Source organism: Semicossyphus pulcher, unplaced genomic scaffold, assembly GCF_022749685.1.
Source record: "Semicossyphus pulcher isolate SPU_LCO1_2020_fin unplaced genomic scaffold, fSemPul1.0.p SCAF_3, whole genome shotgun sequence".
Lineage (NCBI taxonomy): Eukaryota > Metazoa > Chordata > Actinopteri > Labriformes > Labridae > Semicossyphus > Semicossyphus pulcher.
In genome coordinates this window covers 4,105,618-4,122,106 of record NW_027211704.1, presented here as the reverse complement: position 1 = coordinate 4,122,106, position 16,489 = coordinate 4,105,618, and the positions used below count along the sequence as shown (strand labels likewise).

The 16,489-nt window shown below is 44.4% G+C and overlaps 1 protein-coding gene across 3 annotated transcripts in view; it reads right to left on the bottom strand.

Annotated features, from left to right (window-relative positions):
- The window catches only part of nav1b (neuron navigator 1b), a 60,755-nt gene extending 49,112 nt beyond the window's left edge, over window positions 1-11,643 (bottom strand). For all 3 annotated transcript variants that reach the window (XM_069677576.1, XM_069677577.1, XM_069677578.1), the window contains exons 1-2: window positions 10,575-11,643; window positions 1,536-1,638 (exon numbers count right to left, since the gene is read on the bottom strand). In XM_069677576.1, the coding sequence (XP_069533677.1) occupies window positions 1,536-1,638; window positions 10,575-11,301 (830 nt within the window). In that variant the 5' untranslated portion in view covers window positions 11,302-11,643. The remainder of the gene's footprint in view (window positions 1-1,535; window positions 1,639-10,574) is intronic.
- Window positions 11,644-16,489: the final 4,846 nt, after the last annotated feature.

The following is a 16,489-nucleotide window of genomic DNA, read 5'->3' as shown; positions in this document are numbered from 1 at the left end:
TTCAGAAGATCAGTGACACCAACGAGCCTCAGGAAGACAGCTACAGCAACGGCAACAAGGATTTTAAATGACTCACCGCGGTCCCAGCTATCCGTATCCTGCAAAAAGCATGACTGATTCATCATGCCAAAACTGTCGTAATATATCTACAGGAGATGTTTTTACTCTTGAAGCTGAGAAAGGACTTCATGAGACACTCCCCATAGCAACCAGTGGTAAGTTAGCTAAGTCTGGGGCTAACCAGAACTTTATTTGAGGTCATGTTTGAGGCTCTCTAATAAATTTAGCCAAAGTGTAATGTTTTGCTGGCTTTAAAGCTTTGACTTCTTCAGTCGCTATTTATTAGCTCTTTCAGCCATTTAATGCTGCCCAGGTAGCTAATGGTCGTTTTTTGGAGGAAGGAAACAGAAGCCTGCGGGGGGTTAATGAGAGCAGAGGTGCAGATTTGGAGAATGATTTATCTACAGTATATTGATACGATAAATGACTCTTTCATAACACACAGAAAACTTATACCCCTTGGCGTGTTGACGCAAGTTTTTCAGACCCGGAAAGACCCACTGCCGATTGTCTTTGTTCCCATTGCCAGTGAAGTATCCTCCTGTCGGTGTCTTTTCTGCTGCGTCACCGTCTGACGTCACAAACGCGCCCGAAACAGGGTTAGTAAACAGTGAAGCTGTTACGGTGGTTAGGTCTTTATTGTATCAGTTACTCATTCAGTCTTTGTATCGAACTCGGCGCTGACAAATTTGGAACGATGTTTGAGCTCTGCTCGGACGGAGACGCGCAGGATTTGTAGCTGAGATGACGAGGAGTCGCAGAAGTTACCGATGGGGCAGAGCATCTCGCCAGAAAGGGGGCGGAGATAAGCGTGTCGACACAGGTTTTGTTTTGCCATCATTGCAGATTGGAGCCGAGGCGACAATTACCCGGGTCTACTGCAGATTTAGGGGTCTGAGTGCCAGAATAACCTTTCCCATTTAACCAAAAAGCTGGGTGTTACCGGGTGTTTTGACCAGTGGAAAAGCGGCTTCATTGTTTCAAAATAAAAGTACTCCTTACTGCAGCTTAAAGTGTCGTAAGCAGAGTTCCTGGTGTTCCTGCTTTTCATTTATGCTACAAAGGATGACACATCCAAAAGTTAATGTCCAAATTAAATTAATACCCGAACACCACCAGTGACTAGTTATATTGTGGTTGTTGCAACAGATTTATTCTTCGGCCTTTAGCCAACAAGAGCCGAGCAGAGATCTGTAGAGTGAAGTCATGACCATGAAACAGAGACGCGCTATTTAAGAAGGATGGGAGCCAGATGTTAAACAGGTGGCAACTCTCCAAGCATCCACAGCACAACTGTTTACACGTAATTGTTCAATGCATCGGTCCAACAAGCTGTAATTCCTTTGTTCACATGAGAGCGTGTTTCAGTTTAAACCCAAGACAGAATCTGGCCCACAGTTTAAAGCTTTAAAAAACATATATGTGACGTGTAGGAGACAGAATTGGGAAACAATGTAAATATATAATGCACTCACCTATGGCTGAGCTGGGACCCCCGCAGGCTCGACATGGTATCCTCCAAATTCTGGCGGAGGTCAAGGACATTCTGCACGGTCCGCTTCCTCTGGGACTCGGGGTCTGTGGGGCAATCATGCAGAAACACACGTTATGAAACATTTAGAGTGTCAAAATAAAACTGAGGTACAAGCTGCTTTCTAATCTGGTGTGTGTTTGTGTTCATAGAATTCATGCATGCACACAGACACAGCTCTGCCTCCACATGCGTGTGGTCCCGCTCGCATTATTTATGTCTGAACTGTTGTGACAGGTGTCGTCCTTGTAGGCGCAGAGCCAACGTATGTTCACATCATTAAGCGGACTAATTTCGCTCCATGGGCTCCCGCTCCATGGTTACATCCGCTGAACCCCCCCTAATGCACTGACATGGTTCATCCTGAACATGAAATACTGAAAGGTTTCCTGTAACTTAGACCGCCCAGCAGGGGGACGTATTCTGAGCACGCTCTCTTTTAGTGTTTTCTTTCCAAAGCTTTTGTTGTTGTTGTTGTCTTGTCTTATTAAGCACCATCACAGGAGTCTTTCAGTTGAATTTAAAAGGCTAACTATGAGCTGAACTGCAGCCAGAAGCATTTCACTGCAGGTCAGCTTATTCGCATTGTTAAAGTGGGGCGTCAGTGGGTCGTGACCATGTCAAATCAATATTACAGCACAATTAAAGAGTGTTGTTGTGTTAGCTGCAACGAATGAGAGAAAGCACCGTGTTTGAAAAACAAAAAGGTGATGGGGTTTCCTCTGCAGTGCGAGGGAGAAGCCCTCCGGGGGAGAAAGAAATTAACATTCAAACAGAAGGTGGAAGAGCTGGAGGAGAGGCGAGGGTGTCAGGGGAGCACACGTCACATAATGTGCTGCTCTCATGAGGGGAGGTGGAGCTAATTCAGCAGAGTGTACGGAGGGTGTGTAAGCATCAATATCACACGCAGTCATTATATACAGCTCACACATTCAAAGGACATTTTAGGGTCCTAACTTATCACAGATCTTGAGACACTAACTGGTTTCAAAAGCGTAAAACCCAAAAACATTAAATTCATGAGCTCAGTGAAAAGTCAATAAATAGACTTCTGGAAACTCGAGCTTCTCCTGTGAGCCAATATTTGTGCAAACGGTATACATGCAGTATTGACAAGAAGGGTAATTTAAGATTTATGAGTCTGTGAGAGCCCAACTCGATGAGATTGTAAATTCATCTTGGACGAATCGTGGATGGAAACATGTCTTGGCTCAGGTGTGATTAGGTTTTTTGGAGGAGAGTGTCGATAACGACACCAGAGAAAAATCTCCTGAAGTCTCATAAAAAGAATAAATATTTCATCATGTACTCCCCAGAGCACTCATTCACTATAAAACACACAGACTGACACACTTTTCAAAAGTCGACAGGGACTCAAACACAAAAGGAGGTGTTGAATGTAGCGCAGTGTTTAGTAAACAGGAGAGATTTTGGAGTTTGGGCTGTAAAATCTGGCTGTTATCCACAGTACCTGTTGGCACAATTTAAAGCACTATTTTTGGCTGACCGCCCGGGTCCGCCCTACACACAGGTCTATATGTGACCGACCGACTGACTGACTGAGTGAGTGACGGTACTTTCAGAGCCCTAGGGAGAGAGAGTCGCGATATCGCAATGGCGGATGATGGAGCATATTGGACCTCCGCTGACGCGACCCTCTGTCTACATGGCTCTGGATACTTTGTCTGAGGGAGTAGGCGGGGCTGCTCCTCTGCTGCCCTCACCATGTCCACAGCGAGCATATCCAGGGGTAGTTTCGGTTATTTGTTTTAAAGGTTTCCGTGGGTTGGTCTTAACAGAAAAGGATCTTATTTACATTAGACAAAGGACCGAACAACCGAACAACCGAACAACCGAATGACGGAGAGACAGAGAGCGAGCGAGGGGGAGAGAGGGACAGATTACACTCAAGTTACGTCTGTCACAAATATACTCATGGCCTGTGGGAGACTCATGACTAAGTTTTGACCTGATACGGTCAGTCACATTCTAGGTTTTGACCTCGTCTTGTTCTTATTTTATCAGGATTTAAGTAGACAGAAAGGTGCTCTATATTCTAATCAAACTAATTAAAACATTGCCATATGTTTCTTTCACATCGTGGTTTGATCTTTATTAATAGAGGGACAATAGAGAATAGAAAGTAGCTCAGTCTGTAGGGACCGGAGGGTGGCCGGCTCAAACAACATGCATGGGAATAGGGGCTGTTAGCTGGAGAGGTGCCAGTTCCCTTCCTGGGCACTATCGAGGTGTCCTTGAGCAAGGCCATGTGCAGCCCCCTCACTCTGACATGTCTCCATTAGTGCATGTCCATAGAGTCCTGTTGGTGCATGTGTGTATTTTGGGCCTGTGTGTGTGTGTAGCATGTTTGTAAAAAACAATACAAATACAAATATTTAATTTCCCTTCAGGGATTAATTAAGTCTGTAAAAAAAAAAGAACAACTACAAAATAAAAAACAAAAAACAGTTAATGTGATAGACATTCAAGACGTGGCGACAACTGACGACATTTAAAAAAAATTCTATAATTGACTGTAGACTGTAGCAAAAAGCATCTGGGTGGTTTGTAAGGTACATGCAAAGTTACTGTATATAAATAAACAAAAGAAACAGCGCCTCCTACAGTCAAGCCAATCCATCCATTATCTACACCACTTATCCTGCTCAGGGTTGCGGGGGGACTGGAGACTATCCCAGCTGTCATTGGGAGAGAGGCGGGGTTACACCCTGGACTGGACAACGGTCGATCACAGGGCTGAGACAACCTTTCACACTGTGAGCTCACACTCACACCGACGGGCAATTTTAGGGTCACCAATGAACCTTACGAGCATGTCTTTGGACTGTGGGAGGGAGCCGGAGTACACGGAGGGAACACAGAAAGGCCCCCTACGTCCCAACAGGGATTTGAACCAGGAACCGTCTAGCTGTGAGGCGACAGAGCTAACCACTGCACCACCGTGCAGGCCAATTCAAACCCATTTTCAGTTGAAATTACAGAGCTTTGTCGGTGGGAATGTTTCAAGAACAATGTTGGCAAAGCACCTTAATACAATTTGTCCTAATATGTGGAAGGAACACGATAAGTGAGATGAATCCTTCTCCTGTCTGTGAGGCCGAAGATTTAGTTTATTTTATTTGACATTATGAGACAGGAAACATTGTAGAACATCTCATTTCAAGGCTAATTTCCAACACTTGTTTCCGTATTGTCTTTGGACTCAAGGAATAAATCTCACATCACATCCATGAAAAACAGAATTCTGGGATTCTGCTAATTTCCTTTGCATGAATCCTGGGAATATACTCAAACAGGAATGCTGGCTGAAGAGCCCACATGTGAATCCCATCTGTTTTAAGTATGTACTGCATGCATTATGCACTGTGTCCCTGTGCAGTGACTGACAGTCCTCTGGCACCCTGCATTGCAGTGATGTCTCCAATACAGAGGAGAGAAAACTCGGACAGAATACTGAAGCAGATGTGGATCAGGAAAGCCCCATGAATGATGCAACACAGGAAGTGCCCCGTATGTCCACACAGTGCAGAGAAGTATGGAAAAACTGATTCTAATGAGTGAAAGTTATTAACCTACGAACACAGCTAAATCATCATTTAAAAAGGTTCAGCATGTTGACCTAATTAACTGTAACATCAGCCTGTTGTCTATTTAATTTTTCATAAACAAACAGGAGGATCAGTGGGAGGACTAACATCTTTTATCACTTTCAAACCTGATGCACTTGGCAGACACAAAGAGAGGTCTCTTCATGGCACAAAACTACCTCAAGTAGAGCTTTTCACAGTTTCCCACAAAGGCAGTGATGCAGTGTGTGGAAAGAAGGGAAAGAAAGGAAAATAACTAGAGCTCTTCATTACAAAGAGAAACACACAGTGATGACAGAGACGCTTTTAAGTGGGTGATCATGTTTTTGAGTGCCACATAGATTATACTCAAAGTTAACTCCTTTAATTAAGAGGTTAAAATCATCTCATTTCAAATTAAGTTTTTCATCTGATTCATGGGCCGAAAATCCTTCAGCGTTCAAGCTCAAACATTCAAACATTGTATATGATTATAAATTATTAATACCTTGTTCAAATAGTTCATCCACAGATATTAGGGAGGCTGGTATCGGGCGGTATCAGAGCTTGAGTACTCGTACTCGTAAAGCTAAGACGAGTACTGCACCCGAATACCTCTTTACAGCTTGACGTTAGCCTCCAATTAGTTAAGCACGTAGGCGGAGAAGCAAAGTTGAGTGTTAAAATGTCAGCCACAGTTGCAGTTGCATCATTCTGTCTACTTACTTTGCTACAGCCAGAAAGTGAGGAACATCTGATGAAAGTGAAACATGCTTTTAAAGTCATTATGAGAACTGTAATGATCTTAAGTACTCATATCAGAACTCGGTATCGGCAAGTACCCAAATGTAAGTACTTGTACTTGGTCTGAAAAAAAGTGGTATCGCTCCCTAACAGATATCACATCATTTTAGAGACGGAGCTTATCATGTCACACCATGAAAACTACAGTCATCATAGGAGGCAAAATTAGGGCCTGTGTCGAAAAACGGCGCCTATTTTCTTTACAAAACCAAAGCTGTTCAGCGTCCTCAGAGCAAAAACGCCCTCACAGTCTGCTGCTTTTTGTTGCTGCCCTCAGTTGAAAGTAGTTCAACTTTTGCAACACCACAGCGCTTGTCAATGTCACTTCTCCCTCACCGACCAATCAAAATCTAGAAGGGGCGGGACTTCAGATACCAAGTTTGAGAGCTGCTGCTAATGTCAGGACACGATTCCTTTCTATTGTTTTTATGTTTTCTTTGAAAAACTTCTGTGAATAAAAGCAATTATTAAACATACAGAGCGATGTAAAACAGACTTAACAATCACCAAGGGAAGCAGAAGTGCTGCCAGGCAACTTTCGTAACCTAGCAACAGTAAGCGCCGGTGAGAAGCGCTCTGAAATTGAGGTAGAGGTTGCTGCGAGCGCAAAAAACGACTTTCATGGACACAGGCCCTTACTACCACACTACACAAATAAGGGCTGAAATGCTAACAAAATGCTAGTAGCTAGGTAAAAAAAGATATTAGCATTTCCAAGGATTATTCTAGCATTCTATGTTCTTAAAAAGAGGAAAAGGTTAATTGTCTCAGTGTCCCTTCTCTTCACCTTGCGTTTGTTTGGGGAACGATCCCTCTGAACGGCCATAAGCTCTAAAACGATTAGATGGAATCACCAGGTAAGATGATCCTTTGACATAGCAGAGATCAAAACCAGCTCACATATGTTAGCTTCAACCTCTGTGGGATCCTGACACTGAGTAATTATGTCAGACACGCTGTGGTTTTGTCCTCTGAAAGGCTCAGTTTTTTCAGTCTAAAAGCTAAAAAAGACTTAATTGTGGGTTCTTTACCCTGTTGTTAGAGCATCCCACTACACAGCGGCTTTTTGGCATTTTTCCGTCGTTAGTGAGCAGAGGAACGAGACAAGGAGGCATCTTCACACAAAGTCACTGGAGAGACAGGAATTGTTTTCCCCTCTGGTGTGGGCGGGGCTTGTTGTCTCCCTCAGACCTCCTGTTTTCAAAACCTTCACCTGTACTGTACCTTTAAGACTCAACATGTTGTGACCCTTGCGCGCCCGCATACCTTGAAATAATATCATCCATGACCATTCCTTCAACCTTATACCCCTCCACTGCTCCACTTTGATTCCACATAGCTGAGGGCCATGGCTACGTTTGATGTCTTGCATGACAGATCACATGCAATTACTATGAAATGAGGTTGGCTCATCCCCCTTGTTGTCCCGTAGAGAGGCTTTTCCAGGAGTACTGCTGTCTGCATGACTCTAATCTGCAGCTTTCTACGCGAATCTGTCCTCGTGACCTCGACTCTGATTGTCATAGTGCATTCATCATGTTGAAAATAATTTCAAGCAGCTGATTCAAGCCGAGTCCGTTTTCATTTGTTACACAGCAGACTGTGCAAACTCTGTGCAGGGGAAAACCCGAGTTAAAGTTTTCATCTCGATCTGGATGGAAGTTCTTCATCCATCTGCAGCCGGGCCTTGTGATGAGCCGGTGGTATGCAATGTTTCAGCCTTGCTGCATAAATTTACAAGGCGAGTTTAATCAATGAGCCTGTTAACTAAGATGACCATCATTTATGTCATATTGGTAAACACAGAGACCCTCTGTGGGCAGAAATAAAAGCATGCTTTCAGAGAGATTATAATGAGATAGGCTGCGGAAACAGAGCATAGCATTAAACCGGCCTTGAGTATACTGCAGACTATGAATAACAAGATCTATTTAAAGTAACAAGCATGTCCAGTGTGCATGTACAGTACAGTCAGGACATGGGGTGCAAAGAGAGCTTGTCTAATACACAGAAAAGCAGTCAGATGATTCTGCTATGAAGGCATTAATGTTGTAATTGACATTGATTTCCCATTTTGCTGATAAATCTCAGTCAATAATCGCTGATGCAATAATTTCCTGTTTCCATTTTAAAGCCCCCCTCCAGTGAAAATCAAGTGTTTAACCTTGTAAACATCTCCATGTGGTGTTTCTCATGTTCTACAAGACATATCAGGGACAACATCAGCATCATCTCCATGGCTGGGCCTGTCTGCTTTTAAACTGCAGTGTACCAAGGACAGGCTGAACAACACGTTTTCAGATTGGCAGGTTTGAGACGTCACAAACCTAAGGAGCCGAACCCGTTAATTGAGGTTAATGGGGTGACGCTACCCAGCTTTTGTTCTAAAATGTTCTGAGAATGTTACAGGCAATGTTCCTTTTAAAGCCCAGTTCATATAAATGATTCACAACGCAACAAAACAGTTTTAGAATGTTGCAGAGAAAATTGCAGCGGTGTGAACTGGTTAGTTGCAGAGCGTCTGAGGCCGTTGCGTGGAGTTGCAGAAGATTTGACTTGTCAAATCTCTAAATGGAGTTTTAGAACTGAATGATGTAAGTTTTTCACTTCAGCCAATCAGGAAACAGCATAAATTGGCGTAGGCACCCCGTCTCTGGCGCTACAGTAGCCAAAGTTATGGCAACGTATCCTGCTAGCTGGGAGATGCATATCATCATGTGCAAGCCGGCTGTAACCGTCATCGTAATTTTTGCACACTCACTACTGACTACTAACGTTAACGTTGCTACTACTAACTACTACATTTCAAGTTAGCTAAGTTCCAACAAGTTGCCACTAAACGACGGCAGAGATGTGTTTTGTTTTCGCGACGGAGGGGCTGGTTGGAAATTTGCAGTGGGCGGGGACTATGCAGATTCTGGAGTTCTTAATGAGGGAGGAGGAGGAGATACTTTTTGCAAGGTAATTATTTGCAGAAAACATATATCAGACACAGTTTATTATTTCAAGCAGAGCATTTTAAAAACATGACTGGAGCTGCTCTTTAATCTTTTCATTGGCAGGAAACACTTGGCTGGTGTCAAAGGCCCGCGTGGGATTACCATCTTAAATGATGCTAAATAATTCATGAAGACAATAAACTCCCTTTTCAGATTTAATGACATTCAATGGATTTGGAAACATCGTGGAGGTCAAAGCTTGAAACAGAGAGGAAAAATTTATCATCCCGGAAGCTGGAATTTTCTCTGCACTGAGGTTAAAAAGGGCCGAGGTGGGTGTGGCAGTAAGTTTGTGGTTTCACACTGAACAACACTCCTCATGACGCGACTTCCACGATGCACTTGTTTATTCATTGACTTTAAGTGTGACAAACCTAATTGATAGACGTTCTATATCATAACGAGGCATGGAGATCAGATTCAATCACCACAGAGGTGCTCATTAAGAGGCAGCCGAGAACATGATGATTGTGGAGCAGTGGAATGAAACACAATGGAATAGTGCATGAAAACGCTTGATGATGGCACGTTTGAACCAGATTTGTCAATGATTAATGAGTTAGATATGTGCACACTATTATTCCAGTAAAACAATCAATCAAAAGTGTCACCAAAAGACATTTCAGTATATATGTAAGGTCAGAATGGTAACTAAAAAGATGAGCTGTCAAATAACCTTGCAGGAGAACAAGAGAGAAAAGCTGGATTTAAACTGTAATACATGCAAATACTGGAAAACCCTGTGATGCCTTATCCTCCTATACGTCTGAATGAAATGCCTTCTACACCTGTAATCAAACCAGGAAGCATGCTTTGATATACAAAGAAACAGATGCTGAATTAATCACCATCATATGATCAATACCCATATTATTCACCAGGTCCTCCCCATTGATAAACCTGACCCACACCTCCAGGAAGAAAGCCATTTTCTCTTCCATTTGCACCATTGTAGTGCACGGGGTGTAAACCATCTGTCAATGCTCTACAGATGAATGGAGCCGGGAGGAGGCTAAATATGTGTCTGTGTGCTTGAAATGAATTCAATATGGCATGCCTTCTTTCCCACCTTTTTTTTTTTTTTTAGAAGCGAACGAGGAGCAGCGGATGGACCCTCGAGTGCATCGGCACATGTTGCAGAGAGATTTACAAAAGGGGATCAGTCTGCTGCTAATAATCCCCAAACCCTCAGGCCTTTTTCATGCAATCAGCCGGCAACGCTAGAATAGGAGGCAAGCATATTTCACACAATCAATGGCACCAAGCCTAAAACACCTGAGCAACATGCCGGAGGAATAGAACAATAGAGCATCACTGTAGCTTTGGTTCATCATCCAGCTTCACGAAAATATACCAAGCTGAGGCAGCAATCACTGAAATAATATGAAAAGGAGCATGCTGTGGAAGCAAAACAAGGATGTCTTTAGGGTTTTTTTGTCAGTCGACCGTCGTTCTGCAGCAGCAAGCAGGTGCCGTGTGGTGGCTGTATGGAAGGGGGCGTGCTGCCGACTTTGTACAAGAGGGGCGTTTGGTTTGTAGCACATGGCCGCCACACGTACGGTAGAGATACCAACACCACTCTGCTGTACTCACCCAACATCTGACTGAAGAGCAGCTGCTCCAGATCGCCCAGGACTGTCACCACCAGTTCTGGGTCCACCTTCAGGAAGGGCTTGTCTCCCCCTTCCTCCCCCTGGCCTTTGGATCCGGACTCGGCTCCGGCTCCCTGCTTCTTAGCGTTAGCCTTCGCCTTGCTGGAGAGGATCTCGTCGTCTGACTTCCCATCCTCAGGTGCCTTGCTCAGAGGCTTCACCTCGGCGTAAGGACCACGAGGTATGCGGCTCGTCTTGCTCAGGGCAGATGGAGCAGCCAGGGGGCTGAAGGGCTTGGGTTTGCCCTGGAACAGCGAGTGTTCCGATTTGGAAAGGTTTCGGGAGAGAGGGGCACCCCCTCCGGCGCCGCTGCCACCCCCTGCCGTCTTTGGCTTACCCGTTTTCGCCTGCCCTGCTCCAGGCTTGGCCATGTCATCGCACCACTTGGGTTCATAAAGGTGCAACTTCTTCTCAGCATCCGTGAGTACAGCCAAGTTTGTCATGGACCTCTGCTTGCGGAGATTGGAGGATACTGGTATCCTGCCATCAGAGCTACCGGCCCGGTAAACCTTCAGCTCACCTCGCGGTGTGCTCTGGGGCACTCCGGACTTGGCCCTCTTAGCTGCCATACCAACTCCTTTGCCATCTGCTTGGCCGTATGCCTTTGTGCTATCCGTTCTTTCCATCTTCAAATCTCCTTCTCTGCCTTTCACACTATTTCCAAGCATGCCTCCTGCATGAGACCAGATAGAAAAGCATCAGCATCGAGAGAACCGGCTTCCTTACCAAACCCTTTTCCCCGTGCAGAAACCAACATAAAAATGCTTCCTCTGAGGCAATCCTGCAGCCTTCTCTTTCTTCCTTCTGTCTTCTTCTCTCCCTCTTTCGTCCTGACAGGCTGCTGCAGCTGCAGCTGTTGCAGTGCTGCCCAGGCACTCCCTTTCTCTCCTTTCCTCCCGTCCTCCTTTCCTTCGTTTTTTCCACACTCCTCCCTTCAGCGCACCCTCCTGCCGCTGAACCGCGCAGCAGCGGAATGACAGCGGCGGCAGACGCAACAACGCTCCCTCCCTCCTCCCTCCTTCCCTCCCCCTGCTTTTCTGCTGCCTCTCCCTCGCCTCCGACTTCCCTCCCATCCTCCCTCCTCCTCCTTCTCTCGTTTTTCCTTCATTTAAAGATGCTTTGCCGTGTCTCAGCAGAATATGCGAAATGCATGTGAGCGATGAGAACTGATCATCTGTGGCTTTTAAAACCAGGCACCATTCTCCTCGAACGCACCACGCTTTCCCACCACCTCCTCCGATTCCTTTGTTCTTCCCCTCCCCCTCCCTCACCTCCAGTGCTGCCTGTTCGATACACTCAACATGATGCATGATTTGTGATGTTAGTGGAAGTGTTATTAATGGGAAAGGACACACATTTAGATATGTAATTACAGACCATAGCATGAAATGTCATCACTGTCAAAATCCTACACAATGCAACAACTGGAGCATCCAGATTATCTCTTGATCCTGTCTGAGCTTGCTTACGATATCAATTCCAGATTTACAGCTGGATAAATCGTATGCTCGAAATCAGCCGTGTGTTGCTATAAATAGACAATATTATCATCGTCATAAATATCAATAACTATGGCATAAATGTCTGTTAAAAATGTGCAGTTAATGAACATTTCTGTCCACTTCTTGCAAATAAAGAGAAAGAAACTTGGCTGATTTTCCAAACAGAGATCAGCCAAATGAGTGACTTCACCTCAGGCTGAGCGAGCGACAAGATGTGCCAGGGTAAGAAAGCAACACACCCAAAACCTCACTGTGGAAATATCTTCAAGTCAGTTTACAAAACATACACAAACACAACTGTGCTAGTGTTTTCATGCAGGGCTTTTTGTTAACATATGAGTGTAATCATCATATTTAAGATATTCCACACCGACGTCTCTCTGGGGGATTGAGGAGGCTCTGCAGCGCTCACATGCAGCGCTGCTCCATGGAAACCAGCCTCTCTCATCGCCTGCATGTCGTCTGCAGCAGACCTCAAAGCTCTGCACAAACACAGCTGCCAAAGAAACACTTACCGTTTCCATCACCTACTACGATACAACTAATACGTTTTTATCTAATAAAACTTTTTCTTTTTTGTCCTTTTTTTCGTCTGAATAGAAACTTGCTCTTTTCCATAACACAGCATGACTGAGAACAAGCATGCTAGACGGTGCAAATCCTCTGGATATGATTGACCTGCTCGCTACAAAGCCCAGAGGGTACCGCTCCATCCCTCACAATGGCTTCGCAGCACACTCCACTGCTTTTTTTATGTGGGTTTCGGGGCACCTGTGGCGGGTCAGGGACCACGGAGGGCGTTTGATCTGGCAATTACTTTCTGGAAACAATGTCATGTCTTGTTCCTCCTCTATCACGAGTTCCAAATCTCCCCCTGCTGACTCCAGATCGCTGGTGGAGATCTTAAACTCCCATGATGCAGTGAATAGCTCATTTGTTTTGGGTTGTGGGAATTTCTTGATAAATTATGGGATAACAAATTCTGATACGCCTAAATTGCTTCAAGCCTTAAGATGTTCTCATCGGACAGCTTTGCTTCCAGTTTGCATCAGACTGAAACAACACCCCTTATCTGGTGATAAGCTCCTATTTCAACATCTTGGTGTTCGTGGCTCCGTTGCACAATCAGTCAGCATGTTGCTCAGTCGTGCCACCAATATGTACACACTTTATAAAAGAATTAGACGTAGCCATAGTGACGCCATCCATTGATTTGTAGCCTGCTGTTTTGAAGCAGAGTTCAGCATTTTGTCCGTCGTCAGATGCGATCAAGTTGGACTTGAGGGTGCTCACACATTGTTAGGCCTCTCTGCTGGTTGACAGGACGAGATGGTAGCCAACTGCCAATCACAGGTAGCCACGCCCGAAGCATCCTCTGCGTTATCGTCTATTTTACTCTAAATTGGAACATGATTTATAAAATGAACATCATGCTGTATTGAAGAGGACTCAATAGTTTAGACCATAAACTCAATTTAATTGGACTCCTTTTTGCAAACTGAAGAGTCGCCCCCTGCTGGCCATTCAAAGAACGCAGGTTTAAGGCGATTCTGCATCCGCTTCACTTTTGAATCAAAGAGGCTACGTGCACTTTTACTTCCAGTCTTTGGTCTCGACCAAAACTGAAGACTTTGATGGTCCGAAATACAGCTCCGAAAAAAGACGCTCCTTAAATCAGCATCTCTCTCTGCATGTCATGGCTGGCCCAATCAACATCTGAGCCCCACTGAAAACCTCCTGGAGGAGAAAGATGGACGGTCACAAGCCATCGAACAAAGTGCTCCAACAGCACAGTGACAGGCTGGAGGAGAGCATGTAGAGATGCATGAAAGCTATGATTAAAAAACAGATGATTTCACCAAATATTGATCAGTGAACTCTGAGTTAAAACAAATAAAACAACAAAACAACATGCATTATTCGAGGTCTGAAAAACATTTTTTTTTTTTCTTAACCAGTTGTCATCTTCTGCAATTAAAAGGCCTAAATGAGTATTTTATTTGGAAGTCGGAGAAATGTTGTGTACAATAAAACAAAACCTTTAAATAGAAGAACCAGAGAAAAACAGGGGTCTCTTATTTTTTCTGGAGCTGTATGTAACAGACCATGAAGGTCCCCAGTGGATGAATCCAATTGACTTTTGACTTTTTTTGTGTGCGACAGCCATTAGCTGGAGCGCCGTAAAATTTGGTACACATGCTCGTTGTCCCCAGAGCATAAAGGCTAATGACTTCTCTGATCCCCTGACTGTTACCCTGGCCCCTCTGGCAGATTGACATCAGCGTTTCAAAGTGAAAAGTCTCAACAACGATCGGATGAAAAGAAAAAAAATATAAATACACAAAACCTTCAGATGCAACCACATCTCAGGAGAGAGGAGGGTGGAGCCGCATCTTTCATTTGGTTTCTTTCACATCTGGGTCTGATTCTCGCTCTCCAACTGGCCATGTGAGTATTTCTGTGAGTGTTTGTGTGTGTGTGTGTGTGTGTGTGTGTTTGTGTGTGTGTGTGTTTGTGTGCCTGGTATGACGGCACAGTTACACAGCTGTCTGTTTTATATTTCCCTGGACAGCACATGGAATCATTTCAGGGCTGCTCAGCTGTTAAAAAGGAAGGGATTCAGGAACATCTGGGGAGACTTCCACTTGTATTTGAAGGGGAAAACCAGGACAGCATCAATGTAACATTCACATGTTGTCACATGTAGGTTGACTGAGGGTGTTAAAGGCCCATGCAAAGATTGTATTCATGAGTGCAGTTGAAGTCATGTGGTATTTATTGCAAGAGAAAGGCTTCAATGATCTAAGAGAGTCATTGTGCTTCCTGCATGTGAGCAGCCTGAGGGAGGATGACTGATCTGAACAGTTTAAAGAGTTTCTTATTACCAAAAGTTCCCTTCATGTGCAGAGAAATAATCTATTAATGAAGATATCAAGCTTCTGGAAGTGACAGCAAAGATAAACTATCTTGCCTGCACTCAAAGAGAGAGAGCGATTCGGTTGCTTGTTTTTGTATTTGTCCTGAACCAGTGAGAAACTTTGGTGAGAGATCCAAACCGAGCTTTAGTCTCTGCAGATGTTCCGACTGAAAGGAACCCATCATTACAAAAAAAACATCTTCCGCTGACTTGTAGTTGAAGCCAGATTGTAGCTTACAAAGGAAACATCTCTCCTCTCCATCGTCAAAAGCAGAATTTAAGCATCCCTAATGTCCGTCCAGTGGGGACGAGAGGAACTCCCAGACAGGAGGTGAAAGCCGATCCTCCCATTAAACCATTCAATCTCTCAGTCCTGCATCTGTCCACCCTCGGCTGAGGGCCACTCAGTCTGTTGTCTGGCCTCTCCCTCAGGAGGCTGACTGGAGGCTCTCGACCCTCACAGTCATTAGGATTAGGGGTGGGAATCACAATACGTGATACAAGGCACACGCGAATGATAATATCACGATACAGGGATTCTGTAAAGTACAAAAACAAGTACATTTCCAGTCACTTTACCCTTATTCATGTCATATGCACCACCGTGAGGAGTCATGAAGCAGTGACACAGTGAGTCAAAATCACAGGGAAATCTGTTTAGAGCGCCGTATATTCATAAATTAAATTTACCGATATTCAGCGGCAGTCAGGCTATCTGTTGACAAATCCGGCTCCTGCAGCCGATCTGTTCTGGATTAGCAGAGTGGAGGACGAACGGCGAGAGGAGACGTAACCAAAGCAATCACTACAGTCATTGAAGTTTCCATATTTCTGAACGTTAACCTCAGACCAACACAGAGAAGCTGCTCTGCTGTTAAACACACCGGCGTGCGGGATCCTTGCTGTTTTCGGTAAGTTAAGTGTGTGTTTTGGTTAGTGGATGTGGCTACAGCAGCTTCACCCGCCGATCTCTAATGCGCAACTCCGGCTCCAAATGACGTCACCATCGCGAGATGGCAGCACCTATCACAGGGGCTATTTTGGCTTCAATTACGTACAATGAGAGCAGATGGAGACGCGTTCATTGTTCTATCAACTGAAAGAGAGATGAAGTAACTTCTCAAGTGATGTTTTTTTACATTCTAACAGACAAATGCTAATAGCTAGCAGGTCTTTAACTTGTTTATGATCGGCTTCCTTTTAGCCTGGCGATCGAATAAGTCAGCCCAGCACTGTGCACCAGACAAAAAAATATTTCAATTAATATTGTCGCATGATTGAATGAATTGAGTTTGACTTTCGGTTAAAACGTCTTAACAACTATTAAAAAAATTGCCACAAAATGAGCTTCATTCATGTTCCCCTGGAGGTAAAACTTTAATCATCCCTTTCCTAAGAAGCACCAATAAGTCTTTGTGTACAATACGTTGGTTTGTG